The 24,116-nt window shown below is 36.7% G+C and overlaps 1 protein-coding gene across 3 annotated transcripts in view; it reads right to left on the reverse strand.

Moving 5' to 3' along the window:
* The window catches only part of VEPH1 (ventricular zone expressed PH domain containing 1), a 255,018-nt gene that overhangs the window by 52,863 nt on the left and 178,039 nt on the right, over positions 1–24,116 (reverse strand). For 2 of the 3 annotated variants that reach the window (XM_063620306.1, XM_063620308.1), the window contains 2 exons: positions 5,752–5,891; positions 2,312–2,446 (listed from right to left, as the gene is read on the reverse strand). In XM_063620306.1, coding sequence (XP_063476376.1) covers positions 2,312–2,446; positions 5,752–5,891 — 275 coding nt within the window. The remainder of the gene's footprint in view (positions 1–2,311; positions 2,447–5,751; positions 5,892–24,116) is intronic. The other variant, XM_063620307.1, reaches the window with a different exon arrangement.

The raw sequence follows: 24,116 nt of genomic DNA on the forward strand, positions 1-24,116 counted from the left end.
TGCTTCCGATTTTAACATCCAGAAAATGACAGAATTTTTAAATTTCTTCAATTGATATGTATTATTTAGAGAGCCTAGTGTGTGCCAAGCACCGTATAGCTCTGGCAATACAATGGTAAATACGGCAAAATCCCTGCCCTCAAGCAGTTTGCAATTTAATAGATATCTCACTGATAATTTTTAGTTCTAAAATTCCAAGATTCTATTAAAAAGCAACCACAATAACAAACTTCTTTTCATATTGTCCAGAATGTTATATTCTAGATACTCAGGCATTAGGAGTTTCTTCCTTCTTTCTTGTGTACCTGAATCCATTTCGCTGCAGTGAAACTCCGTCACTGCAGCCGATACACACATGGCCATCTCTTTCAAATCACTAATGTATGTCTATATGGCACCTATTGTGAAAATAAAGCAGACTTTGCACCATTCTTACAGCTATTTTGAATTTGGTACAGAGAACACTTCAAAAAAATAGGAAAAAATCTACTTGAGAAATACTTGGGCAGATAAATTCGCCACATAATGTACATTGCAGATATCAAAGTTTTTTTATTACTCATGAACAAAACAAATTATAAAACTTTAAAAAATTTTAAATTTTGTTTACAGTTAATTTTCCCTTAGAGAAATGTTTATTAGCATGAAATACAAGAAATGTGAATAAGTATACTTGTGAGTATGCACAAAACTAGTTTGCCAAGTATTTTTTTTAATCTCAGGATTTGAAGCAGCCTGCCAAGTTTTAATTTACTGGTTGCCTCTAGTTAAAATACAGTTAGCAATGAAAAATTTATGAGAACTTGAGGCATTGTGTTCAAACATGATGCAACAGTTGAAAATTTGAATGAAATGTACAAAGAATTCCATTTTACTCTACACTGAGGCAATTGTGGCATTTCCTTTATTTTTAATACTGCATGTTGAATTCCTAAACCCAAGCCAAAAAGTAGTGATGCAACAGTTTGATATGTCTTTAGTGTCTTACAGAGCATTACAAATAAACTTCTGATTAATCATGCTCATTTTTCATATCATTAGAATTCTTCATCACTTAAAAAATATTATGTTAGTTTCACAAGAGACCAGCTCTGGAGTACTTAATTTGCTACTCGTTAGTACTATGAATTTGTTTAATATTGGCATGCTTGTCTCCCTTTTCAACAGTAAAGCAAGGACAGACACCATGATCATTTATTCTCAGGACATCTGGTTTGCTCAGTAAGCATCCATTACTTATTACTGGGCTATCTAAAAGAATAATAAGAATAATCAGAATATTTGAGTTTGGGAAGGGCTAAAAGAGAGAAGCTGATAATATTTACTAGAAGAGATTAATAACCATTCTTTTCTCTCAATATACATATTTCCCTTGAGCAATCCAGTCTTCTGCCATAACACTAAGTGCTAACTTGTGACTCCCAAATCCATATCTCCAGTCATGGCTTTCTTCCTGAAGCCCACATTGGTATTTAACAACCACCACCACCTAGTTAGCCATATAAACAGCTTGGATTCAAAATATGTAAACCCCAATGCTTTATCTTCTTCTGCTCCGTCAGATTACTTTGTGATTTCTCATTTTCAGAGTGATATTATCATCCAGTTAGCCAAACAATGCACCTGGAGTCATCCTGGATTATTCTTTTTCTCATCAGGCTGTCAGTCCTGTTGATTTGACTTTCTTAATAGCTCTCCAATCTTCCTATAACTTCTAACTTTAGTTCAAGCCTTCTTTCTTAGTCACTGTGCTTCTATAACAAAATACCTAAGACTGGGTAATTTATAAATAATGGAAACTTATTTTTTATAGTTCTGGAGCTGGGAAGACCAAGATCAAGGAGTAGTGGAACTACAGGCGTGCGCTACCATGCCTGGCTAATTAAAAAAAAAAAAAATTTTTTTAAGATGGAGTCTTGCCATGATATTCAGGCTAATCTTGAACTACTGGCCTCATATTATCCTCCTGCCTCAACCTCCTGAGTAGTTGGGATTATAGATACAAGTCACCACACCCAGCTGTAAAATCTTTTCTGTTTCATACTATGCATGCAGTTATTGTGTGGCTCTAGGAAACTGTATTGTGTCAGTATATAGACCTCAAAGGGCAATGTCCTTGTTTACTGGTACCACTCTACTCTGAATCTACTATGGTACCACGTGAAAATAATTTCATACAAATGTTTATGATAATAATGAAAGAAAGGTAAACGAAAGAAGGATGAAATTAAATTGCTAAAAAAAAAGGGAAACTGTTTCAAGACAGTCTTAAATCTTGGCCTGTAACATGGCCAAGGAAAGGAACATTTACCTTCTGCTGTGGAAACGTGGACTCCATCATGGCAGTTTCAAAGCTGTAAGCATCCCCTGCCTGGGTCTTCTCCCACAGGGCTCTGAGGAATTGCACAGAATGACTCTGAATGGACAGGGGTTCAGGAAACAGGCTCTGAAAGGGCATTAAAGAAAGAAACAGGATATACTATGTCTTGTCCCAATAGTATTGTTTGATTGATTTCAAGGCACTGTTTGCCTTGGTTTGAACTTTAACATAATTTAAATTTAAATGAAACAAGAAAAAGATCTGTCTTAAAGATCGAACATATGGGGGTTGGGCATGGTGAATGAGCCTGTATTCCCAGCACTTTGGGATACTGAGGCGGGAGGATTGCTTAAGACCAGGAATTTGAGACCAGCCTGGCCAATATAACAAGACCTCCACCTCTCTTAAAAAAATTAAACGAGGCCGGGCATGGTGGCTCACACCTGTAATCCCAGCACTTTGGGAGGCCAAGATGGGCGGATCACGAGGTCAGGAGATCGAGGCCATCCTGGCTAACGTGGTGAAACCCTGTCTCTACTAAAAATAAAAAAAATTAGCCGGGCGTGGTGGCAGAAGCCTGTAGTCCCAGCTACTCGGGAGGCTGAGGCAGGAGAATTGCTTGAAGCCGGGAGGCAGAAGTTGCAGTGAGCCGAGATCATGCCACTGCACTCCAGCCTGGGTGACAGAGAGAGGTTCCGTCAAAAAAAATAAAATAAAATAAACGAAAAAGATCAAACATAAGATATATTTCAGAATTTTCATTTTTTAACTGAAATTTAAAATTATTTCATAGTATTTTCAAGACAGTTGATAATGATCTCCATAAATATGCCTAACCTTTGTAATATAGTGTTTATCTCAGTGATTTCCCAAGGATGTTCCTTAATTGGAACATGGTTAATATAAATATTCATATTTATTTTCTCAAAGATCTGGGAATTAAGGAATAAAATTAAAATAGAGTACAAAAATCAAGTCTATTTATACAGAGTAGATCATTAAGAATAGAAATTAAATAACTAAGTTCATTATGAAATTAATCAAATATGAACAGTATGAGTGGGTGTGTGGGGGACACAAAAAGAGTTTTAATTCTAAAATGTATAATCGCTGAATATTCTTAAAACTTTAAGATAATTTCTCTAAGTGTTGAGCAGTAAGAATGTGAACATAAAGAAAATCACATTTACATATATTTCATTCAAGCCAATGAAAATAAACTTTTCAAAGAAGATTTTAACTTGTGTTGTATATTTACTAATCAATGATGTGTCTAATAATCATTTACATGTGATAGCATTATACCTATAAATGTAAGAAACTTTTCAATTCAAAGGAACAATTTTTAAAAAATGTATAGAACATCTATAAAGGTATAAAATACCATTTACGTACATACAATGTGACATAAAGGATCCTTTATGTATAATGTATAATAAAATAATGAGATTGGCTTATGAAATCATATTTTCTTTTTATGTCAATGACTGTCTAAGCACTGATGTATGAGACTAAGTGGTTTGTATGTACAAAGTTTCTATTTAGTGAATGAAGATTAATAAATACTATTCCAGAGAAATTTTATTATTATCATCAAAATGAACTATTTCTAGTACTGAGTGGGAAAAGATAGAGGATCTTAATGCTCAGGTTAGTGATCCACAGATTTAAAAAGTTTAAGAGACAGCAATAGATAAATTACATAACCCATAACGTGGATACATCTGAGAAATTATTGATTATTATCAAAAACTGATGAAGCACCCAATTTTTCATTTAAACAACAGGACCTGATTTAATGAATCATCAATCTAAACAGGAGCATTTAGACTGGAATCTGTGAATTTGGGAACTGTATGAATGTGTGTAGTTGACAGAAAAGGGAAAGAATTTGGCCCAATACACAAGAGTAGTGCCAGGTTGTAATTATTAATATCAAGTCAAAGTTTGATTTTTATTTACCCCAAAGCCAGAATTCAGGCAGAAAATGACACGATATCATAAGTGTGGAAAAAGAAGCCATTACAGTAAAATGAACACAGAAGAAATGTAGCATACACAGATACTTTTTGGTGATTTTGCTTAAAGAGAAAGACAAAGAATCAGACAAAGTCAATAAAATAATACTGAGGGGCAAAAAAACCCATCAAGATTTCTTGGTTTGTTTTCAGAAAACTGACAACTGTTTAGAACAAAGCCAAAGATGAAACCAAATATAAAATTACTGATGAAAACTAAGTGAAAAATATAAACAAAATAGAAGAAAAATAAGGTCTTTATTTCAAGAAAAGGAAAGACAGTCAATGCGGTTTTTTGTATTCACGTACAATTTGGTTCACACCAAAATGTGAGTTGTTCTCTATGAGATGTTATTAAATGTTCCTAAGAAGACTTGCTTTAGAAAAAAACAAACAACAGTATTCCTAAGGCATGTCCAATCTGTCTCTTTTCTTAATTGCTATAGTTCTACTTTATTATTATAATGTATTCAGGATTAAAATTCATTATTTCCCAATAAGCCTGACTTCATCTTATAAAGAAATACAACTGTCTTCTTGGTGATTTTTATAGGAGATATTATGGAAATGTTTTATTAACAGAAGTAAATAAAGTGTCACATAATTTGGCTTTTCAGCCATGTTATAACATTTGCATTTTGTTTTTTCTGCCTTTGCCCTCCCTGCTTCTACCTGCATAAAATAATGCATTTTAAAAATAAAAATACATTATTTTTCAACATATGTGTGACAACAAAAAGATCACTGGGTCAGGGGTCAGACGATCTGAGTTCTGCCCTTCAATTTTCTTATCTGTAAAAATGATTCCTAAGATTCCTTCTATTACTAACATTTTATAATCTACATTCAAATTTTATGTGGAAGTTTAGTGCATCCGAGAAAACTATTTTCAAATAAGAATCTCTTTTGATGCTAACATCTCTGCATCAAATTCTTCATTCTCAAGTTGTAAGTTGCTCTTTACATAATTTCACCTATGTACATATATTCTATAGAAAAAAGAGACATTCCAGTATCTTAACAATGTCAAAAAGAATATACTGACACTAACATTAATTGGAGATTGGAAGACTCTAGACAAATCAAGGCTAGCACTACATAGGGAAGCTATTCTCCCAAATAAGCTGTTTTTGCTGTTGTTTAACCAAAGATATTTTCCCTTTCATTCTTCTTTTTTAAAGCTAAGGATATTTAAGATATTAATATGTTTGGCTAACTGATTAATAATTCCTCCTTTTATAAGGAAACTATCCTAAAATATAAAAAAACCGAAGTTAAAATTATTAATGAATGATGTATGTATTGCTGTTATCTACATACCAACTCTGGCCAAAGAATAATTCAGTAAAAATGATTATAAGCCCATATCCCACAAGCTCATTAAAGAGCCTGATGAACACAGATTATACAAACCTGCTGAAATAGAAACATGATCTGGATCCATGGCTGAGGTTCTTGGCTGATGAGAATAAAACTGGACTTACTGTATAGGCAGTAATGACCCTTCAGGGAGCAGGTGAAGAACAACTTTGCTACACAACTTCTCACAGTGTCTAGAAACAAATACATATAGCGTTAAACGTTATGGTCTTTCCAGAGTTATACTTTCTGTTGATACTTCAACACACAAATGCCTTTATAAAATATCCTTCAGTTTTCAAACTGTGAGCTAATAACTACAAACAACTATATATTTGAGAGTGGATCCATTTCATGGAAAGTAGATTTAAATAAAGACGTTTTAAATTATTATTATTATTATTTTAATTAACAATGTTTGAGGACTCTTTGAGCAACTCCCATGGGGGGAAAAACCCTCTCACCAATAAAATGGGAGATACTGCATCATTTTCATCTGATGGGATACCTTGAAGTGATAACCTGGGAAAAATAAACAAATGGATTAAGAAAACCCAGGCATTTTCTGGGTAGTAAATGGCTTGCCATGAACTGTGGATGCTGTTCTCTTGGTTGTGCAGGGGCCTTAGAGATAGCTTCCAAAATAACTCTGGCTGAGGTGTAGCTTCCTGTGAACTGTACTGGTCGGGATTGAAAAGGTCGTCTCACCTTGAAGGATTTCAGCTGGGAGACTTAATGAGATTATCCTTTAGGGACAAGGAAGTAGTGGGTGAGTGGTGTAGAGGTGGTGAGGCACCATGGGTAGAGACAGGAATAATGAATAAATGAATGAATGAAGCAAATATGGGTTGAGATTCTATGTGCTAGGCACTGTGTTAAGTACTGGATAATAAACATTATCATTAATTGACTTCCACATGTGTTATGTGTTTGACTTCATTTAATTTTACCCTACAAGATGGGTATTATTTCTGTTATAAAGATGAGGTAACAGCACATTAGAAAGCCAGTCTAGTGAACCACTGTGACTGTGTTGTTCGCTCTTATAACCTTGGCACATGAACGATAAATATTAATAGATAACTAATGTCTGGAGAGATGAATGATGAATGATGCTCAGAGATCCAGAAAAAATGGCTCAAGCCTGCTCAATCTGTGGCAGAGCCAGGATTGGAACTCAGCAGGGCTGATACCATGTTGGAATGTTTTAGGCTCTACTATACTGGGGATTTTTTTAATCTGTAGAGTCATACTGATAGTTAATGGGGTATTTTTTTGTTTCAGAATTAATCTGACATTTTAAGTGAAATGTTCTGAAAATTAATAGAGGCCAGGCATGGTGGCTTATGCTTGTAATCCCAGCACTTTGAGAAGCCAAGGTGGGCGGATTGCCTCATCCCAGGGGTTTGAAACCAGCCCGGACAACATGGTGAAACTCCTTTTCTACAAAAAATAAAAAAATTAGCTGGGCATAGTGGCATCTGCCTGTAGACCCAGCTACTTGGGGGGCTGAGTAGGAGGTGGGCTTGAGCCCAGGAGGTGGAGTCTGCAGTGAGGTGAGATCATGCCACTGCACTCTAGCCTGGGCAACAGAGAAATACTCCGTCTCAAAAAAAAAAAAAACAAAACAAAGCAAAACAAAAAAAAAGAAAGGGAGAAAGAAAGACAGAAAGAAAGAAAGAAAATTAATAGATTCAGTGATCCAGTATGCTCTACTCTTAAAATGGAAATGGACTAGAGTTTGTTGAAAGTCGATGAGAAATGCCAGGCACAGTGGCACACACCTGTAATACTAGCTACTTGGGAGGCAGAAGTGGGAGAATCCCTGAGCCCAGGAGTGCAAGGCCAGCTTGGGCAATATAGTGAGACCACGTCTCTAGAAACAAACAAACAAAATAATAAAAGCTGATAAGGATCCTAGTACAGGCGACAGAGTCAGTCCCCACCTAAGACAGAGTGTTGTTGAATTCTCTAGAGAATGGGGGAGGAAGACTTATCTGTGCTCTATCAAAGGTCAGGTATGAAGGAAGTGACAGGCTTTTCAGGAAAAGTTTGGAAAATCTTAGAGTGGCCAATGAGAGATTAGAGGAGAAGGTCTTGGAAACCAAACAATAATGTGACAGGGCAAGTTAGAGATATATACAGAAATGTTAATAATTAATAGCTTTCTGTGATTCTGAAACATTGGTACAGAAGAGGACTAGTTTTTGTGAAGGTAGTTGTTTCAGGAAATTAAAAAGATTTAAGTTGAACATACAGTGTTCTTGTATAAAATCAGAAATCATGTCTGTATTCTGTGGGCGAATGACTCATGAGATGTAAAGAGTGCTTGAAGCCTCAGTGGACAAGACCAGGAGGTCTGGCACCGAGAAAGACCTGGGAGAATAGAATGGCGCATAATATCAACTTAAAATTGCCCTATCAGAAGTTGTTTGACAATGATATACTTTTTTTTTAAGTTGGCACATATACTCTGAAAAATTGAATTTAATTTATGCTAAAGAAATAGGAAACCTATTATCTCAAGAGCACATACAAAAAATGGTATTTGAAATAAATCTAAGTGTAATATACATATTGAGATAGCAATATGTTTTGATTTAACGGAAAGTTTCAAAAGGAAACAAGTTCTTTTCCAAGAATTCATGTAGTTAGCTTGAGAGTTGTAAGTTGGACTTTAGGCCTTTACCATGAAAAAATCGTTTCTGTCTTTTTCCTCCCTCTAAATTTTTACTGCCAATTAATGTTTTCTTTTGAAAATAAACATTGATTAGATTTATTTCACTCACTCTGAGCCTACCAGCTTTTTATACACAAACCACAGGAGTCTCAGATCACATAAAATGGTTAAAGTATATAAGAGAGAGATTTTTAACTTAGAAGCATATACACTGGCTATAAAAATACATCAGTTCTGTGATACAAGGCTTCTGTTAATGCTTTCAGTACATCTGGTCTGTACCAATATTTTTATCCTTATTTTTTTTTCAGAGCTTTCTTGGCTTGGAAAATTCTCCCCATGACATTAAGACTTAGTTGTTAATTTTTCCTGTATTTCCCTCCTGTTTATTCCATAGTATCAAACAGCAGGAATGCAATAAATTGTTGTTGGATGAATGAATGAATGGATGAGTGTCAGATACGTGTTGAGAGCAATAGGGGCCATGATGATGGTCCTGCTCTTAAGAAGCTTGCAGCCAAATGGGAGAAACATCTGAACTTATAACAATGTTTATAAGTTGTTTTAAGTTTATGAGATAATGGAAGGACACATAATAATGACTACTCAGAGAAATAAGCAACTCATTCTGACTGGAGAACAAGGGGAGGCTTCATGGAGAAGGAGATATTTGAGGTATGCTTTGAAAAATGATCAAGATTTTGAACTTACAGTGTCAGAGAAACAAGCACTTTAAGTGTAGAGAACCCTGAAAGCAATCACATAAACATAAATGTTTAAGGTAATTCCAGATGGTATGTTTAGTTTATCTCAGTCATTGAAATATTACTTATATAATTGTATGATTGATGCCAAAAGGATTATTCATTTTTCTAGACTAAATGTTGAAGAGAGAAGTCATGCTGTCTTAAATATAGAATGCTTTCCATATTCAACCAAATCTGAGAGTAGTTTCTTTATTTTTATTGGAATGTGGCTTCTTTTTCTAATAATCAAAGGATTTGGTTTGGTCTTTATAAAGACTAAAGTTAACATGAACATAAGTAATTATACAATATAATGTGTTATGTGTTAACATACCAAATATATTACACACATAAATAAATTTAAAGACATGATACAAAAATGCAAGAATATTTGGTCCTCTTTTTGAGTCAAAATCTTTAAGAATCATTTTGGAATTCTTTGTTTCTTCTGCCACTCTTTCTCCACAATGCCATTTATATGCCTTTATTCCTGCAATGCATTCACTAGACAGCATCTAAGAAACACATCGTTCTTCTTGGGAGACTAGACACTTATAACCCATTTCTCAGGTGGCCACTCATAACCTGTGCCATTATATATATATATATATATATATATATATATTTGTTTAGAGATAAATGTCTTAAGATTAAAAATGGAATATGGCTTTGATTTTTTAATAGCTAGTAGAAATATCAAAGAATTGGCTTTATGTTTTGGAAAAAAGGAATAAATTAGGTCTCATTTTGAATTCTTTACAAAACTTATCCTTTGAAAGTTCCCTCCCAGTGAAATAAGGGTCATATAAATGTATCTGGCTTATTTCCCAGGGTGTTCAACAGAGCGTTGTAGAAACTGTATTTCTACAATGATTTATAAAAGCTCAAACACATGAATATGTTTGCTGAAACTGCTGCTAGACTGTAAGTATTTACACATTGAACATAGCTTATAAATAAACAACATATTCAGAGAAGCCATTTTGAGAGATTTAGGAAAGGAACTAATTTTCACTGACTCCTTTCTTTGTACCCAGATGTAAGTGTAACCAATTACATTTCATCTTTATGAAGCAGGCTTTGTTATCTCCATCTTACTGAAGAGGAAATCTCAAGATCAAACTTCCAGGAAGCAGCTGGGCTGGAATTTGAACCCAGATGCCAGAGCCTATTCTCTTTCTAGTACATGAGTGAATGGCTCAGATAAAACAGAGGTAATAGAAGTACCTCAAAAAGAAGTATAATTCAACAGAAAGAGCATTGGCTCAGGATTCGGACAGAGTTTTATGGGTAGATTGTGTTTCTTTTCCTCTCTGTCCTTGAGTTTCTTATCTTTAAAGTGGGAGCAGACCAAAAGCTGATCCAGAATGAAACAAACAAACAAACAAAAAAAGCTCATCTACTTAAACGATTTTTACATTTTAATTTGCTTATTAACTTTCTCTCCTAGACTGTGAGCTCCATGAGGGTAATGATTTTTTATTGTGGTAAATTATATAAAACATATAATTTATGTTTTATGTTTTACATAATTTACCACTTTATGGATAATATGGCTTAAAATTTAAACCATTTTTAGGTGCACAATTCATTGGCATTAAATACATTCACATTGTTGTGCAAACATCACCACCATCCATCTCCAGAACTCTTCCATCCTTCCCAGTTGAAACCCTATACCCATTAAACCGTAACTCCCCATCTTCCTCTCCCCTGAGCCCCTGGCAACCAACCATTCTATTTTCTGTCTTTATGAATTTGACTACTCTAGGTACCTCATATAAGTAGAATCATATAATACTTGTTCTTTTGTTCTGGCTTATTTCACTTAACATAATATCTTCAATGTTCATGCACATGGTGGCATGTGTCAGAATTTCATTTCTTTATTAAAGCTGAATTATTTTCCATTGTATGTATATGCCATGGTTTGTTTGTTCATTTTTCTGTTGATGGACATTTGGGCTGTTCATACCTTTTGGCTACTGTGAATAATGCTATTATGAACATGAGTATGGAAATATCTCTTTGAGGCTCTGATTTAAATTCTTTTTGGTATATACAAAGAAGTGGCATTGTTGGATCATATGGTAATTCTATGTTTAGATTTTTTGAGGAACTTTCGTATTAGAAATGAAATTTTTATCTCTGAAATTCTACAATTTATTAATGGTCTACAGAAGCCTATGAAGAAATGTGTCTGTGAGGGCTGTCCAGAGCAGGGCTGGACATTTGCTCAGGGCTATGAGGGCTTGCACTTGGCACTCGGGACAGGCTAGATGACAACAGGAGGAGTTTTCCTCTGCCTACTTGACATAGCGTGACAGGAACCCTTGAAGCAATTTCCTTCATCTTCCATTTAATTCTTCTTTATTGTATTTCAAAGACAAAAAATTCAAAACATTGATGCAATGAATAAATAATACTGTCATTTAATTGTATGAACGTCCTAAACTGGACAGAAAAGAAAGTAGAAGAAAATGAAACTGGTAATTTGTCTGACGAGAGCTTTCCAAAAGTAGGTAAAATAAAGCATGTTTTTGAAGTCAACCATAAGTTCCAATTTGGGGAAAAAGTGCAGAACGAACTCATTACTTTAAAATACCATTGCTTTTGACTGAAAAAAATGGAAGAAGGCATCACAAGCCAGTGTGGACCACTTGTAAAACTTTGATTCCATGTGATTTGTAAAATATATTAGTATTTTAGACTAAAACTCTATTCCTCCTCACCTCCACGTTACAGTTCAGAAGTTTTGAATAGAATAGCAATTATTTCATAATTTTGATGGAGTAAATAGAAGAAAAGGTATTTTAAGGTAAAAATAAAATTAGATTCTCAAAAATAATGATGAATTTGAAATAACTGTTTGAAATTACATCAAATAATTATTCATGAGTGGACACTGCTTTAATCATTTGATGTTTTCAGAGCTCGGTTCTGTAGAAGGTGTTCAGAAGTGTGAGTTGTTGAACTGACCTGTACTGAAGGAAAAACTGCCAAATCTCTCATTTGTTGAGAATCTAGGACACGTAGGTAATGGAAAAGAGGACTTGTCTAGTGTTTACTAAGTTCTATTTACAACAGTATTAGTTGAGAAATACGTGTTCCCTTTACAGCAGCTGGTGGGCCCCTGGCTATATCACATGCATATGTGTGGGACGTCCCTACCCAGAGCAAAAGTACTATGCTCATTTCCCCTTTGTGGCAAAAATCCAGCCAGTTGTCAAATGGGCATGTTGGATGCTTTTGTTTTGACTTATCCAGAGAATAAAATAAGTTCTTTTGCAAATGATTGCTTTAATAACACAAATTTGGTAATTATATATTCAGAAATATACAAGCTATAGGTATACAAAGACCTATGCTTTGACCCTGATTTTGAGGAAAAAAATAAAAATTTTGTATTGTTATGTGAAAACATATATAAAAACATAAGAAAAGGTCTGTAAAGTTATAGATCAACCATCGACAGTGATTATTTTCATATTGAGAAGTGGGAGTGGGGTGAGGAGCATGCACATTTTACTTCATATACTTCTGTATTATTTTAATTCTCTCCTTATCAGTTTATATTTATGTATTACTTACATAATTTAAAAATATACAACGAAAAAGTGCTATTTGTTAAAGCAGGCAATTTATTTATCTGTATTTTTTGAGACAGAATCTCACTCTGTTGCCCAGGCTGGAGTACAGTGGTGCAATCTGAGCTCGCCGCAACCTCCGCCTCCCGGGTTCAAGGATTCTCCTGTCTCAGCACTCCCTGAGTAGCTGGGATTACAGGCACGCACCACCATGCCTGGCTAATTTTTTTGTAGTTTTAGTAGAGATGGGGTTTCACCATGTTGGCCAGGCTGGTCTTGAACTCCTGACCTCAGGTGATCCGCCCACCTCAGCCTCCCAAAGTGCTGGGATTACAGGCATGAACCACCGTGCCCATATTTTTAAGTTCAGGGGTACATGTGCAGGATGTGCAGATTTGTTACATGTGGCATGGTGGTTTGCTGCAGAGATCATCCCATCACCTAAGTATTAAGCCCAGCATCCACTAGCTATTCTTCCTGATGCTCTCTCTCCTCCTCCCCAACCTCCAACAGGCCTCAGTATGTGTTGCTCCCTTCTATGTGTTCTCATAATTCAGCTCCTTTTTATACGTGAGAACTTGTGGTGTTTGGTTTCCTGTTCCTGCATTAGTTTGCTGAGGGTAATGGCCTCCAGCTCCATCCATGTCCCTGCAAAGGACATGATCTCGTTTTTTTTTTTTTTTTTTTTTTTTTTTATGACCACGTAGTGTTCCATGGTGTATATGCACCAAATTTTCTTTGTCTAGTCTCATTGATGGGCATTTAGGTTGATTCTGTCTTTGCTATTGTGAATAGTGCTGCAATAAACATACATGTGCATGTGTATTTTTAATAGAATTATTTATATTCCTTCGAGCATATACCCAGTAATGGGATTGCTGGGTCATATGGTATTTCTGCCTCTAGGTCTTTGAGGAATTGCCACACTGTCTTCCACATGGGTAAATTAATTTACACTCCCACCAACAGTGTAAAAGCATTCCTTTTTCTCCACAACCTCATCAGGGTCTGTTGTTTTATTGACTTTCTAATAATAGCCATTCTGACTTGTGTGAGATGGTATCTAATTGTGGTTTTGATGTGCATTTCTCTAATGATCAGTGACGTTGAGCTTTTTTTCATGTTTGTTGGCCGCACGTATGTCTTCTTTTGAGAAGCGGCTGTTCATGGCCTCTTCTCACCTTTTAATGGAGTTGTTTTTTTTTCTTGTAAATTTTTTTAAGTTCTTTGTAGAGCCTGAATATTAGGTCTTTGTCAGATGGATAGATTGCAAAAATTTTCTCCCATTCTGCAGATTATCTGTTCACTGCGATGATAGTTTCTTTTACTGTGCAGAAGCTCTTTAGTTTAATTAGATCTCATTTGTCAATTTTTGCTTTTGTTGCAATTGCTTTTTGCATCTTCGCCATGAAATCTTTGCCTGTGCCTATGTCCTGAATGGTCCTGCCTAGATTTTCTTCTGGGGTTTTGATAGTTTTGGGTTTTTCATTTAAGTCTTTAATCCATCTTGAGTTGATTTTTGTATAAGGTGTAAGGAAGGGGTCCAGTTTCAATTTTCCGCATATGGCCAGCCAGTTCTCCCAGAACCATTTATTGAATAGGGAATCCTCTCCCCATTGCTTATTTTTGTCAGGTTTGTCAAAGACCAGATGGTTATAGGTGTGCGGTCTTATTTCTGGGTTCTTTATGCTGTTCTGTTGGTCTGTATGTCTGTTCTTGTATGAGTACCATGCTGTTTGGGTTATTGTAGCCTTGCCAGTATAGTTTGAAATTGGGTGCCTCCAGCTTTATTCTTTTTACTTAGAATTGTCTTGGCTATTCAGGCTCTTCTTTGGTTCCAGGTGAATTTTAAAATAGATTTTTCTAATTCTGTGAAGAATGTCAATGGTAGTTTAATGGGAATAGCATTGAATCTATAAATTATTTTGGACAATATGGCCATTTTCATGATATTGATTTTTCCTATCCATGACCATGGAATGTTTTTCCATTTGTTTGTGTCATCTCTGATTTCTTTGAGCAATGGTTTGTAGTTCTCCTTGAAGAGGTCCTTCACTTTCCTTGCTAGATGTATTCCTAGGTATTTTATTCTTTTTGTGGCAATTGTGAATGGGAGTTCATTCATGATTTGGCTCTTGGCTTGCCTGTTGTTGGTGTATAGGAATGCAAGTGATTTTTGAGCACTAATTTTGTATTCTGGGATTTAAGCAAGCAATTTAAATGATGTCTCACTAATTACCATGTAACAGGGATAATATTTATGATTTTAAAGATGATTTTCTTTTTTGCCTTCTGAGTACATAGCCTTTGCCTGAATCCAGTTGAGCCTCCACCTATCCAGCTGTCGAGTGATGGTGGGAATGGTGATAGAGTAGATATTCAACAGTTATAAGAGTACCAAAAAAGTAGAATGGAATTAATTTTTTTAACTGCCAAAGTTGGGTTATGCAGCAAGATAATAGCCTTGCAAGTGAGGTTTTTGTCTCAAGAAAGGATTTTCTAAATTTCCTTACCTCCCTTTAGCCTATCATTCCTGAACATGGAGGATATAGATTGTAGGACCTGTAGTATGAAGAGGGTGACAGCTTAGTCAGTTCTATGGTTGTTAGGTAGGAGAATATAGCATGGAACAAGTAAAAGAGAACACGTTTTAGTTCTGGCAGGGAAAATTATGGAGAGAAGGAGAGAGAGAGAGAAGTGTAAAGCCATCAGAAGTGGGTCCTGACTTCCCCTCACATTTGGGCTTTGGCCTGGAGAAGGAGAAGTATGTTAGATACATTATGGTAACACCATGGGCAATGGTCACTGCTGGAGATTCATGGTGGCCCTCAGCACCAACACAGGGTAGCCAACTTAATTAAAAGCACAGCTCCTGAAGCCAGGCAGAAAGGAATCTCTGAGGTTCAGCTTTCATGGTCACTCTTTCCTCTGTTATGGAGTAGAGTGGAGCCAGTAGTAGCTGAGGATCTTGCTGGTCAGCATTTCAGAGAATTCACCATAGTGAGGCAAGGAGTATGGTGTGCCTCTGCACAGTAGACTGCAGAGAGAATTGTCCAAGCCAGGACTCAGGGGGGGCATCTCACACCAGTGGGCACTGAGATGAGGTAAGATTGGCAAGGGAGACCCCTGGACCGGCCCATGTGTAGAGTGAAAAAAAACCATTATCCTTCAGGGGCAAGAAGACACACCACACCACTATCCAGGGACATTAATGCTTTCCACCACCACAAGGGAGCAGGAGCCACTTCCTAATGCCCCCAGATGCCACCTTAGGGAGATAAGCATAGGAGAGATGAGAGAAAGAACATTTTTATCCAAAGGAAAGATTGTCTCCTAAAGTACCATTCAAATGAGCAGATGGGATTAACTTTAGGCAGGGACTCTTAATTTTCTTCCTCACTACCCAATGGTTGGTTGCTCTTGATCAGCTCTAGACATAATGATGGCACATTTTCTCTGCAAATCTAAGTTGTAATATAAAATAAATTTTATAATATTATAATAAGTGAAAAAGTAATCATGGAGAATAAAACTATGGTACAGTGAAGAAGAAGACTCACGTGGAGAAAGAAATCTTGTCCTAAAGAATCAGGGAGCTTTAGAAACACTTATAAGCGTCACACAGCAAAGGGTAGAGGATGGGGAGTGAGCTGTAGGAGGACATTGAGGGTTTGCATGTAAGGGTGAAATCAAATAACACACAGTGGTATGTAGTGTCCCTTGGTTCATATATACTTGCAAATTTCTTACATGAAAACTGTTAAAAACTTGTGCCTGCTTGCTGCTTTATGTTACTATTAAAGAACAGAGTACGACTTGCCCATTAACCTATTCAAATCAGGTGTTGAAGAGCCTTGGATGCTCTCACAAGCAATGTTTCTGCCCTGAGAGAGAGAACAAAGAGCCCTTCCTCTCAGAAGCCACTCTAAAGCCAACTTCTCTGATCCCTTATCCAAAGTTCAATTCTTCTCCAAGGTAGTGGTTAGGAACACAGATTCTGGAGTGAGACTTTCCTATTTACTAGCTGTGTGTCTTTGGGCAAGTTACATAACCTCTCTGTGGCTCAACTGGGAACACTAATAACAGCTCCTATTTCTAAGTGTTGTTTAGGGTGACCAGCCTTCCCGATTTGCCTGGGATTAGGTTGGCTGCTGAAATGCAAGTCTTCCAGTGCTGTCACTAGGAAAGTGCTGGACAAACTGGAATGAGTTAGTTATGTGAGCATAAAATGAGTTAATTCATGTGAGGCTCTCAGACAGACATGTGCTTGGCACAGAGCATGTGTTTAATAATGTTCATTATCATGATCACTGTTACTGCTACTATTGTATATGGAAAAAGAAAAAAAAAGATCCTTAGGCCAGGTGGAAATGTTTGAATGTTGCTGTAATGCTGTTTTAATTAGAGGAAAGCGACTGCACAATGACCCTTGGCATCTAGGTTGCTCAGTGTCCTGAAATGTTCACCTAATTGCTTATTTTAAAATGAACTTACTACACAGCTAATAATGATGTGTAAGCCAAAATCCTATTCTATACAATGAGAATAAATTTCTCTGGGGATAGGGCACAAGTAGAAGGTCCAGCAAGAAAGAAGACCTCATAACAATGCATGAAACCATCACTTGCTCTCTGAGCGTCTCCAAAGTCCTAGGACTGTAAGATATGTGCAAGTGAGACTTTTGATGTACATGTTGTTTCGAGGCTCAGAAGCACAGAAATGTTGCAGGAATGCCACCAGGAAGCTCAGGAAAGGCTTGATATTTTGCTCTATTCAAAGCTTTGTGACAGGAAGATAAAAAAAGCTAACATTAATTGATTAGTTTTTAAGTACTGGGCAATGTTCTAAGAGTTTTATGTGTGTACGGCCATTTAATACTCATGCCAATGAAGTAGATACTTCCAGTTTTGTGGAAGAATCTGAGGCTCAAAGATGTCAAGTAATTTATCTAAGGTCACATGGCTAGCAACTGGCAGTCCAGACAAATCTAGACTGTTTGACTTTAGTGCCCATTATACTCTGCAGCTTACATAGGTTATGCTTAGATGAAGCAGCAATTATTAGTCCCTCCTTTTAAGTCGAAGAGGGATTTAATTTATACCCATTTATTTTTAATAATTTAAATCTTATAAATTATATATCACCTTCATTTATTCCATATGTAGAGACTTGTTGATAATTTGCTTTTGGTATTTATTGCAGTTTTTATCTTTATCGTATAATTGAGTGAGTTATGCGGCACATTCCCATCCATGCCCAAACCTCTCTTGAGAGAAGCCCAAGTGATTGACCCATCAAATCCCAGCTCAAGATATTACTGTTTTCCAGCGGGAACCACCTGAACTGAAGGCAACAGGAATCGAAGAACAAGTCAAGGAAATAAATTGCCTCTGTCAGGTTAGCCATGGAAACCAGAACATCTACAGTAAAAGCAAATGTCATAATCATAGAATTATTTTTCTATAAATTCATGCTTTACATGATAGAGGTCAATATATCTTTGAAATCGTAGTTTCATTTATTGCTTCTTTCAAGTTGTCTTTATGTATAACTTATTTCATTTATATGTGACCTAAAATCCAATGATGATGACATCAATCATCACAATTAATATTAAACAGAGTTGCCTTTTTTTTTTACTATTTCTGATTAATTATTTTTATTTTCATTTTCTTACTGTTGCTCAGATGAAAAGTCATAAAACAGGGTAGCAATGTTATTCAGCTTCCAAAAATTCAACCTTCTAGTAGTAAATTGGAAACAGCTGGTTATATATTTTGTCCTATTGAAGGAAACAGAAAGATCCATCGAAGAACTAAAGTAAAAGTTTAATAGAGTTGAATTACCTCTGCCTCATCTGACTATTTCCCAGTGGTCCACAGGGTAGCATCAACTTTGGGATGAGAAGGCAACATTAATTCAACAGAGGCTGTAGGAGTGTTTTATTGTCCCCAGAACCTCTAGAATCTCAGAAATTTGCCTTGTGGAGGAATTCTGATGTTAGGGGTCAGTTCAAAATCTTATGTCCCAGAGCTGGAAGGGACTTTGAGTGGTGGTTTCTCTTTTAATAGACAGGATTGCAATGGTATCAACTCAGAAAGCTCTTCTTTTCTTTCAAGTCTTTAGATCCCAAACTCTTAAAAGCATGAAGAAGCTCACAGTTCAATTCTCCCTATTCTTTACATCATAACGACTTCACTTTGAAATTAAATAAAGTGTTTTGAGATTAGCAAGACCTCTATTGTCAATTTTTCTGCTTCACTGAGAGCCCTGTCTTGTAAAAGGGAATCTGGAAATTAGAAAGTCAAGATGAAGGCATTTATGACCCAGGGCCTGCTTGAAAATAGTTGAAATATTTAAAACCCATCTGCACTGTACGATAGCTTATTGCTCAAAGGAAATCTCTTAGCAGAAAGCTGTTGAGCTGTTGCCCCCCAGGAGAGGGCCTTCCACATTCATGAACACGCAACCATCTGAGCAGCCACATGGTAACTGGGATTGTTCTGTATGAAAAAACTCTATCATAAAACACTTCATTATTATTGAGTCCTGGACTAGACTTCTGGTTTGATAGAAGTGGCAGCAAATGGGATAAACAATGAAGAGTCTTTCTCAGGATTTAGATGGCAAAAAGGCAAGGGGTAGCTCAAACACTAAGTTTCTGTAAAGAGCCTAAAAAGACCACGTGCTCCAGCTGTAGGGATCATGGAGCCTGGTCTTGCTTATGCCAGCCCTCGCCACCTCTCAAGAGCAGCAATCTCCTTCCCATGGCAGGTTTTGCTCCAGCCACATCCAGAACCAAGGGAGGCAGGACTGGTGGTTAACTGAGGTTCCGAGGCCACTATGTTAACAGGCTGGAAATAGTCTGGGTTGGGAATAAACAAAGACGGAGATACTTAAACAGTAAGCTATGAGTCCTCATTCTTCTATCCTGGTGGGACCCACCCCATCTTTTTGTTGGAATAGAAGCCACCTCTGAATCCTACCTAGCTGCTGCTAGTGCCCTCCTATCCGGAGATTGGCCCTGTGCATGGACATCCTGTGCTCACCTGGATGGACCTTGCTGGATGGATGAAACACGACTTGCAGCCAAGAATTGCATCTGTCCTGGAGCTCTTGCTGCCCTGAAAATTTCATCCCTTCAGATAGGATGCTGGGGCTCATCTGTAGGGCCATTGCTAACAGCCACACAGGCTTTCCACCACATGAGTCCAGGAGGGACATCATTCCCACAGGCCACAGTGTAAATGGTACTATCAGGAGTTGGGCAATACAGAAGCTCTGTTTATCCAATGCAAGTGAGCCACACTCCTAGGACAGTGTGATTTGAGGTGGTATGGTGATCCTTCGGGGAGACTGACATTCTATTCTAGTTAGTCTCTTCTCATCCATCACTTCTTACCCCCATTGCGTACGCCTATGGTATTTTTTACTTCTTTCAGCCCCATGCATGCCTTGTGGCCAAGACTCTACTTTACGATTCAACCAAACCTCACTTCACTTACTAAATCTAGCCCCAGGAATGAAAGACAGGGAGGGGGGGATATATTTGAGAAATTGGATTTAACTCTTCTTCCAACAGATGATGACTGCAGAGGACCACAGGACACCTCTGGCCAGGGCAATAGCCTAGCATAGCACAGTAAATTTGCACTGAGAGAGAATTACACTTCTTGCAGCTCTTTCATGGTATGTGTATGCTCAATGATAATCATGCAAATAAATAATAAGATAAATAGAAATATGGTTGTACTTGCAGATTTGAATAACAACGGTCTGTTCTTTAAGGTCTGAAACTTTATCAACATTGTTCTGAGAGCTGAGAGCACACTTCCATTGTACATAAGCTTTATTATCGCAGGACAAGGTCAGCTCAGCCCGCAGTACAGGGGCTAATAGGACACACCATGCTGCTACACAACCTGGGTTCAAATCTCAGGTCTATCTCAGGTCTGCCGGTTATGTGATCTTAAGCAAATTTTGTTTTCTATATTTCAGTTTCCACTTTTGCAATTTGGGAATAGTAATATGTACCTTACAGGGTCAAATAAAACATTTAAAATACTGCCCAGTACATGGTGCCTGTGGCTACTGCTGGCATAGAAGGGTTAACCCAGACCACTCCATAATTACACTAATTGTGCGTGTTTATTTGTGGAGGATATGCTGCATATTAAGTATGGAGTTTATCACAGAATATGTGGTCATAGATTTAAAACAAATTCTTATTGCAGTAAAATACATGTAACATAAAATTTACCATTTTGACCATTTTAAAGTGTACAGTTCAGTGGCAGTAAGTACATTCATGATGTTGTACACCTATCACCACTATCTAGTTCTAGAACTTTTCAATCACCCCAAATGGAACCCCCATATCCGTTAAGCAATTATTCTTCATTTCCCCTCCTCCTAGCTCTTGGCAACCAAAAACCTGCATTTTGTCTCTATAGATTTGCCTATTCTGGATATTTTATATAAATGGAATCATATAATGAGTGACCTTCTGTGTCTGGCTTCTTTCACTTATTATGATGTTTTCAAGGTTCATCCATGTTGTAGCATGCATCAGGATTTCATTTTTTTGCATGGCTAAATAACATTCCATCATATGAATATACTACATTTTATTTGCCTACTCATTCATTCATGGACAATTGAGTTGTTTCCACCTTTTGGTCATTGTGAATAGTGCAGCTATGAACATTCAAGTACAGATTTTGGTTTGAACACTGGCTATATTACCTTGGACAGGTTATTCGCCTTTCTATTTTCTCATTCATAAAATGAGGACAGTGCTAACTACACTACAGACTTGTCACCAGGATTAAATAAAATAATTTGTTCACCTTTTTAAAATTATCTATCACCTTCATCAATATTATAATGCTCAAAGTCAATGAAATTATCTCCAAAAAACTGCTGTCAAAAAGCCCAAAGTCTGTTGGCACTGGGAAATTGGGAGGTGTTTTTTTTTCTTTGACATTCTCAAATAGAGTAGACCACTGGGCAACATAGTAAGACCACATCTCTATGAAAAAAAAAATGCTGGGTGTAGTGGCCTGTGCTTGTAGTTCCAGTTACTTTGGGGGCTGAGGTGGGAGGATGGCTTGAGCCTGAGGGTTGGGGCTTCAGTGAGCCGTGTTTGCATCACTGCACTCCATCCTGGATAACAGGGAGGCCCTATCTCAAAAACAAAGAACAAAAAACAACTCCCCACAAGAAGGAAAGGAATATGCATGGGATAAGGAAATGCAAATACAGCAAACTGAGACAGGAAAGGAGAACAACAAAGAGAGGGAGAAGATAGGAAGATTTATTATGAAGAAAGGAAGCCAAATCAAAGGAAAGACAATCATGGAATAGTGGTAGTAAAAACCCAAGAAGTCCAAATGTTTTCCCCTTTGAATACAGCATATAGGATCTGAATATAAATAGTGTCTAGTGTGGGACAGAAGAGGGAATAGAGTACAAAAAGTGTCCGTCTCCACAAAAAAGAAATCAGTCAACTATGCGTACTTTTTTTTTCTCATCAATTCTCCAAATATTCTGCTGGGAAAAAGATGGGAGTTATTGGCTCCAAGTTAGTGAAGCCTCTTATATGTGACTCCAGTGACCCTTGGAGTTTGCATCTGTTACAATCAAGCGCACCATTTCCTAACACACTGCCTTTGTTTGCTGGACTCAAGCAGGGCGGTGGAGTGAGTCACTACATAGCCCACTAGGCACCATGGCTACCAGCCTCCCTCTGCCTGCTGCTTCCTTCCTGGACCGAGACCCTGACATGCAAATCAGCATCGTAGAATCCTCCTTCTGGCATTTCTTGTCTTCTCATTTTCTACTCCTTCCTTATATGATAGCTCCTCATCAATGAGTACTAGGAGTGACTGCAAACATTGGCGAATATTTCCTTTGGGTCTTAGAAAGCAGGCTAGAGGGAAAGCGTTTCAGAATAGCTTAATAGCAGGAAAAGCAGTGAATGTTAAACTGCTAGTTATTGTTGGCACTATTGTCTAAGCTCTCTGAATACCAATATATTTACAGTTAGAGTTAGGGCCCCTTTCCCCCAAAACCAATTACTTTGAGTTTTACAGATGAGCTAAGTGTGCCATCTCAGACAGTGATTGCATCAGATTATAACCTAGCATTACTGAGGAACCATTTGCTGCCCCTCCAGTGATGGTTAGAAGACCTCAGCAGAACTGGATAAAATGCTTTCTATATGACACCTCTCTTGGACCACAATGGTATTACCTGGGCACTGCTTACTGCCAGGTCAGTGAACACTCTTGCATCTGCTTCACTCTGCCCAACATTGTGTTGATTCACCTCTGTCTGCTGTCTTCTTCTCCATTCCCCTAAGCGTATACCTTTTATTTCCTTTATTATCATTTAAGTGGGTTTTATTGCTAGTAGAGATAAACATGTTCAATCAGCTATGTTTACCAGAAGTCTCACATGGAGGATCAGAAACCCTTACGCTCCATCTAACACAAAACTCTAGGTGAATGTGGTAGCCAGAAAAAAGTATAATCTAGAGCAAGGGTTGATAAACTACTGTCCATGGGCAAAGTCTGACTCACTGCTAGTTTGTTTAAACAAAGTTTTATTGGAACACAGTCATGGCCATCCATTTATGAATTATCTATAGTTGTTTTCCTACTACAATGGCAGAATTGAGTAGCTTCAACAGAGACCAAACTGTCCAAAAATATTTACTACTTAGACTTTTATATGGGAAGTTTGCCAGCCTCTGCTCTAGAATGTAATTTGATTAACAGTGAATAATATTGTAAGATATAATATAAACATTTTTCTGTATTTCAAACTTGTTTGAAAAATGCTAAACTTTTTGGAATTATTACGCTTAGTTTTAGTGTCAAAGGAAATGCCATAGGCATTTTATATGTTTTTATATATATAAATTTATATATTTATATATAAAGAAATATATTTTACCAAGAAATGGCACAAGAATATCCTTTTAAATAAAGGCATTAATCTAGATATCAAATATAGCAGTGAGATAAATGTTACTCATAAAGAGAAATCTGGCATTTCTTTACATATTAAATTAAGAAAATGTTAGTTAACATGATTGTTGTTTCCAGTGTTTCAACAAAAATATTTAATTTAAAAGGTTATCCTGATAAAATTTTGTAGCAAAGGCAGCTATAATTGAACATTGCTAGCTGACACTTTAAATTGTACTTCTAAACTATTCCACATTTTTCAAACCTAAATTTTCACCATCATGATAAAAAAGTGAAGCATCTTTGAAAAAATAATCCTGCTCCATAAAGTCAAAATATGTTCCAACATAGAAAAAATTCCGGAAAGAAATACATATCATTTCTAAAAGTGGTAAAATGATAAGATTAAGCATGACTTTCTTTAGTTTTTTTT

Source organism: Symphalangus syndactylus, chromosome 17, assembly GCF_028878055.3.
Source record: "Symphalangus syndactylus isolate Jambi chromosome 17, NHGRI_mSymSyn1-v2.1_pri, whole genome shotgun sequence".
Lineage (NCBI taxonomy): Eukaryota > Metazoa > Chordata > Mammalia > Primates > Hylobatidae > Symphalangus > Symphalangus syndactylus.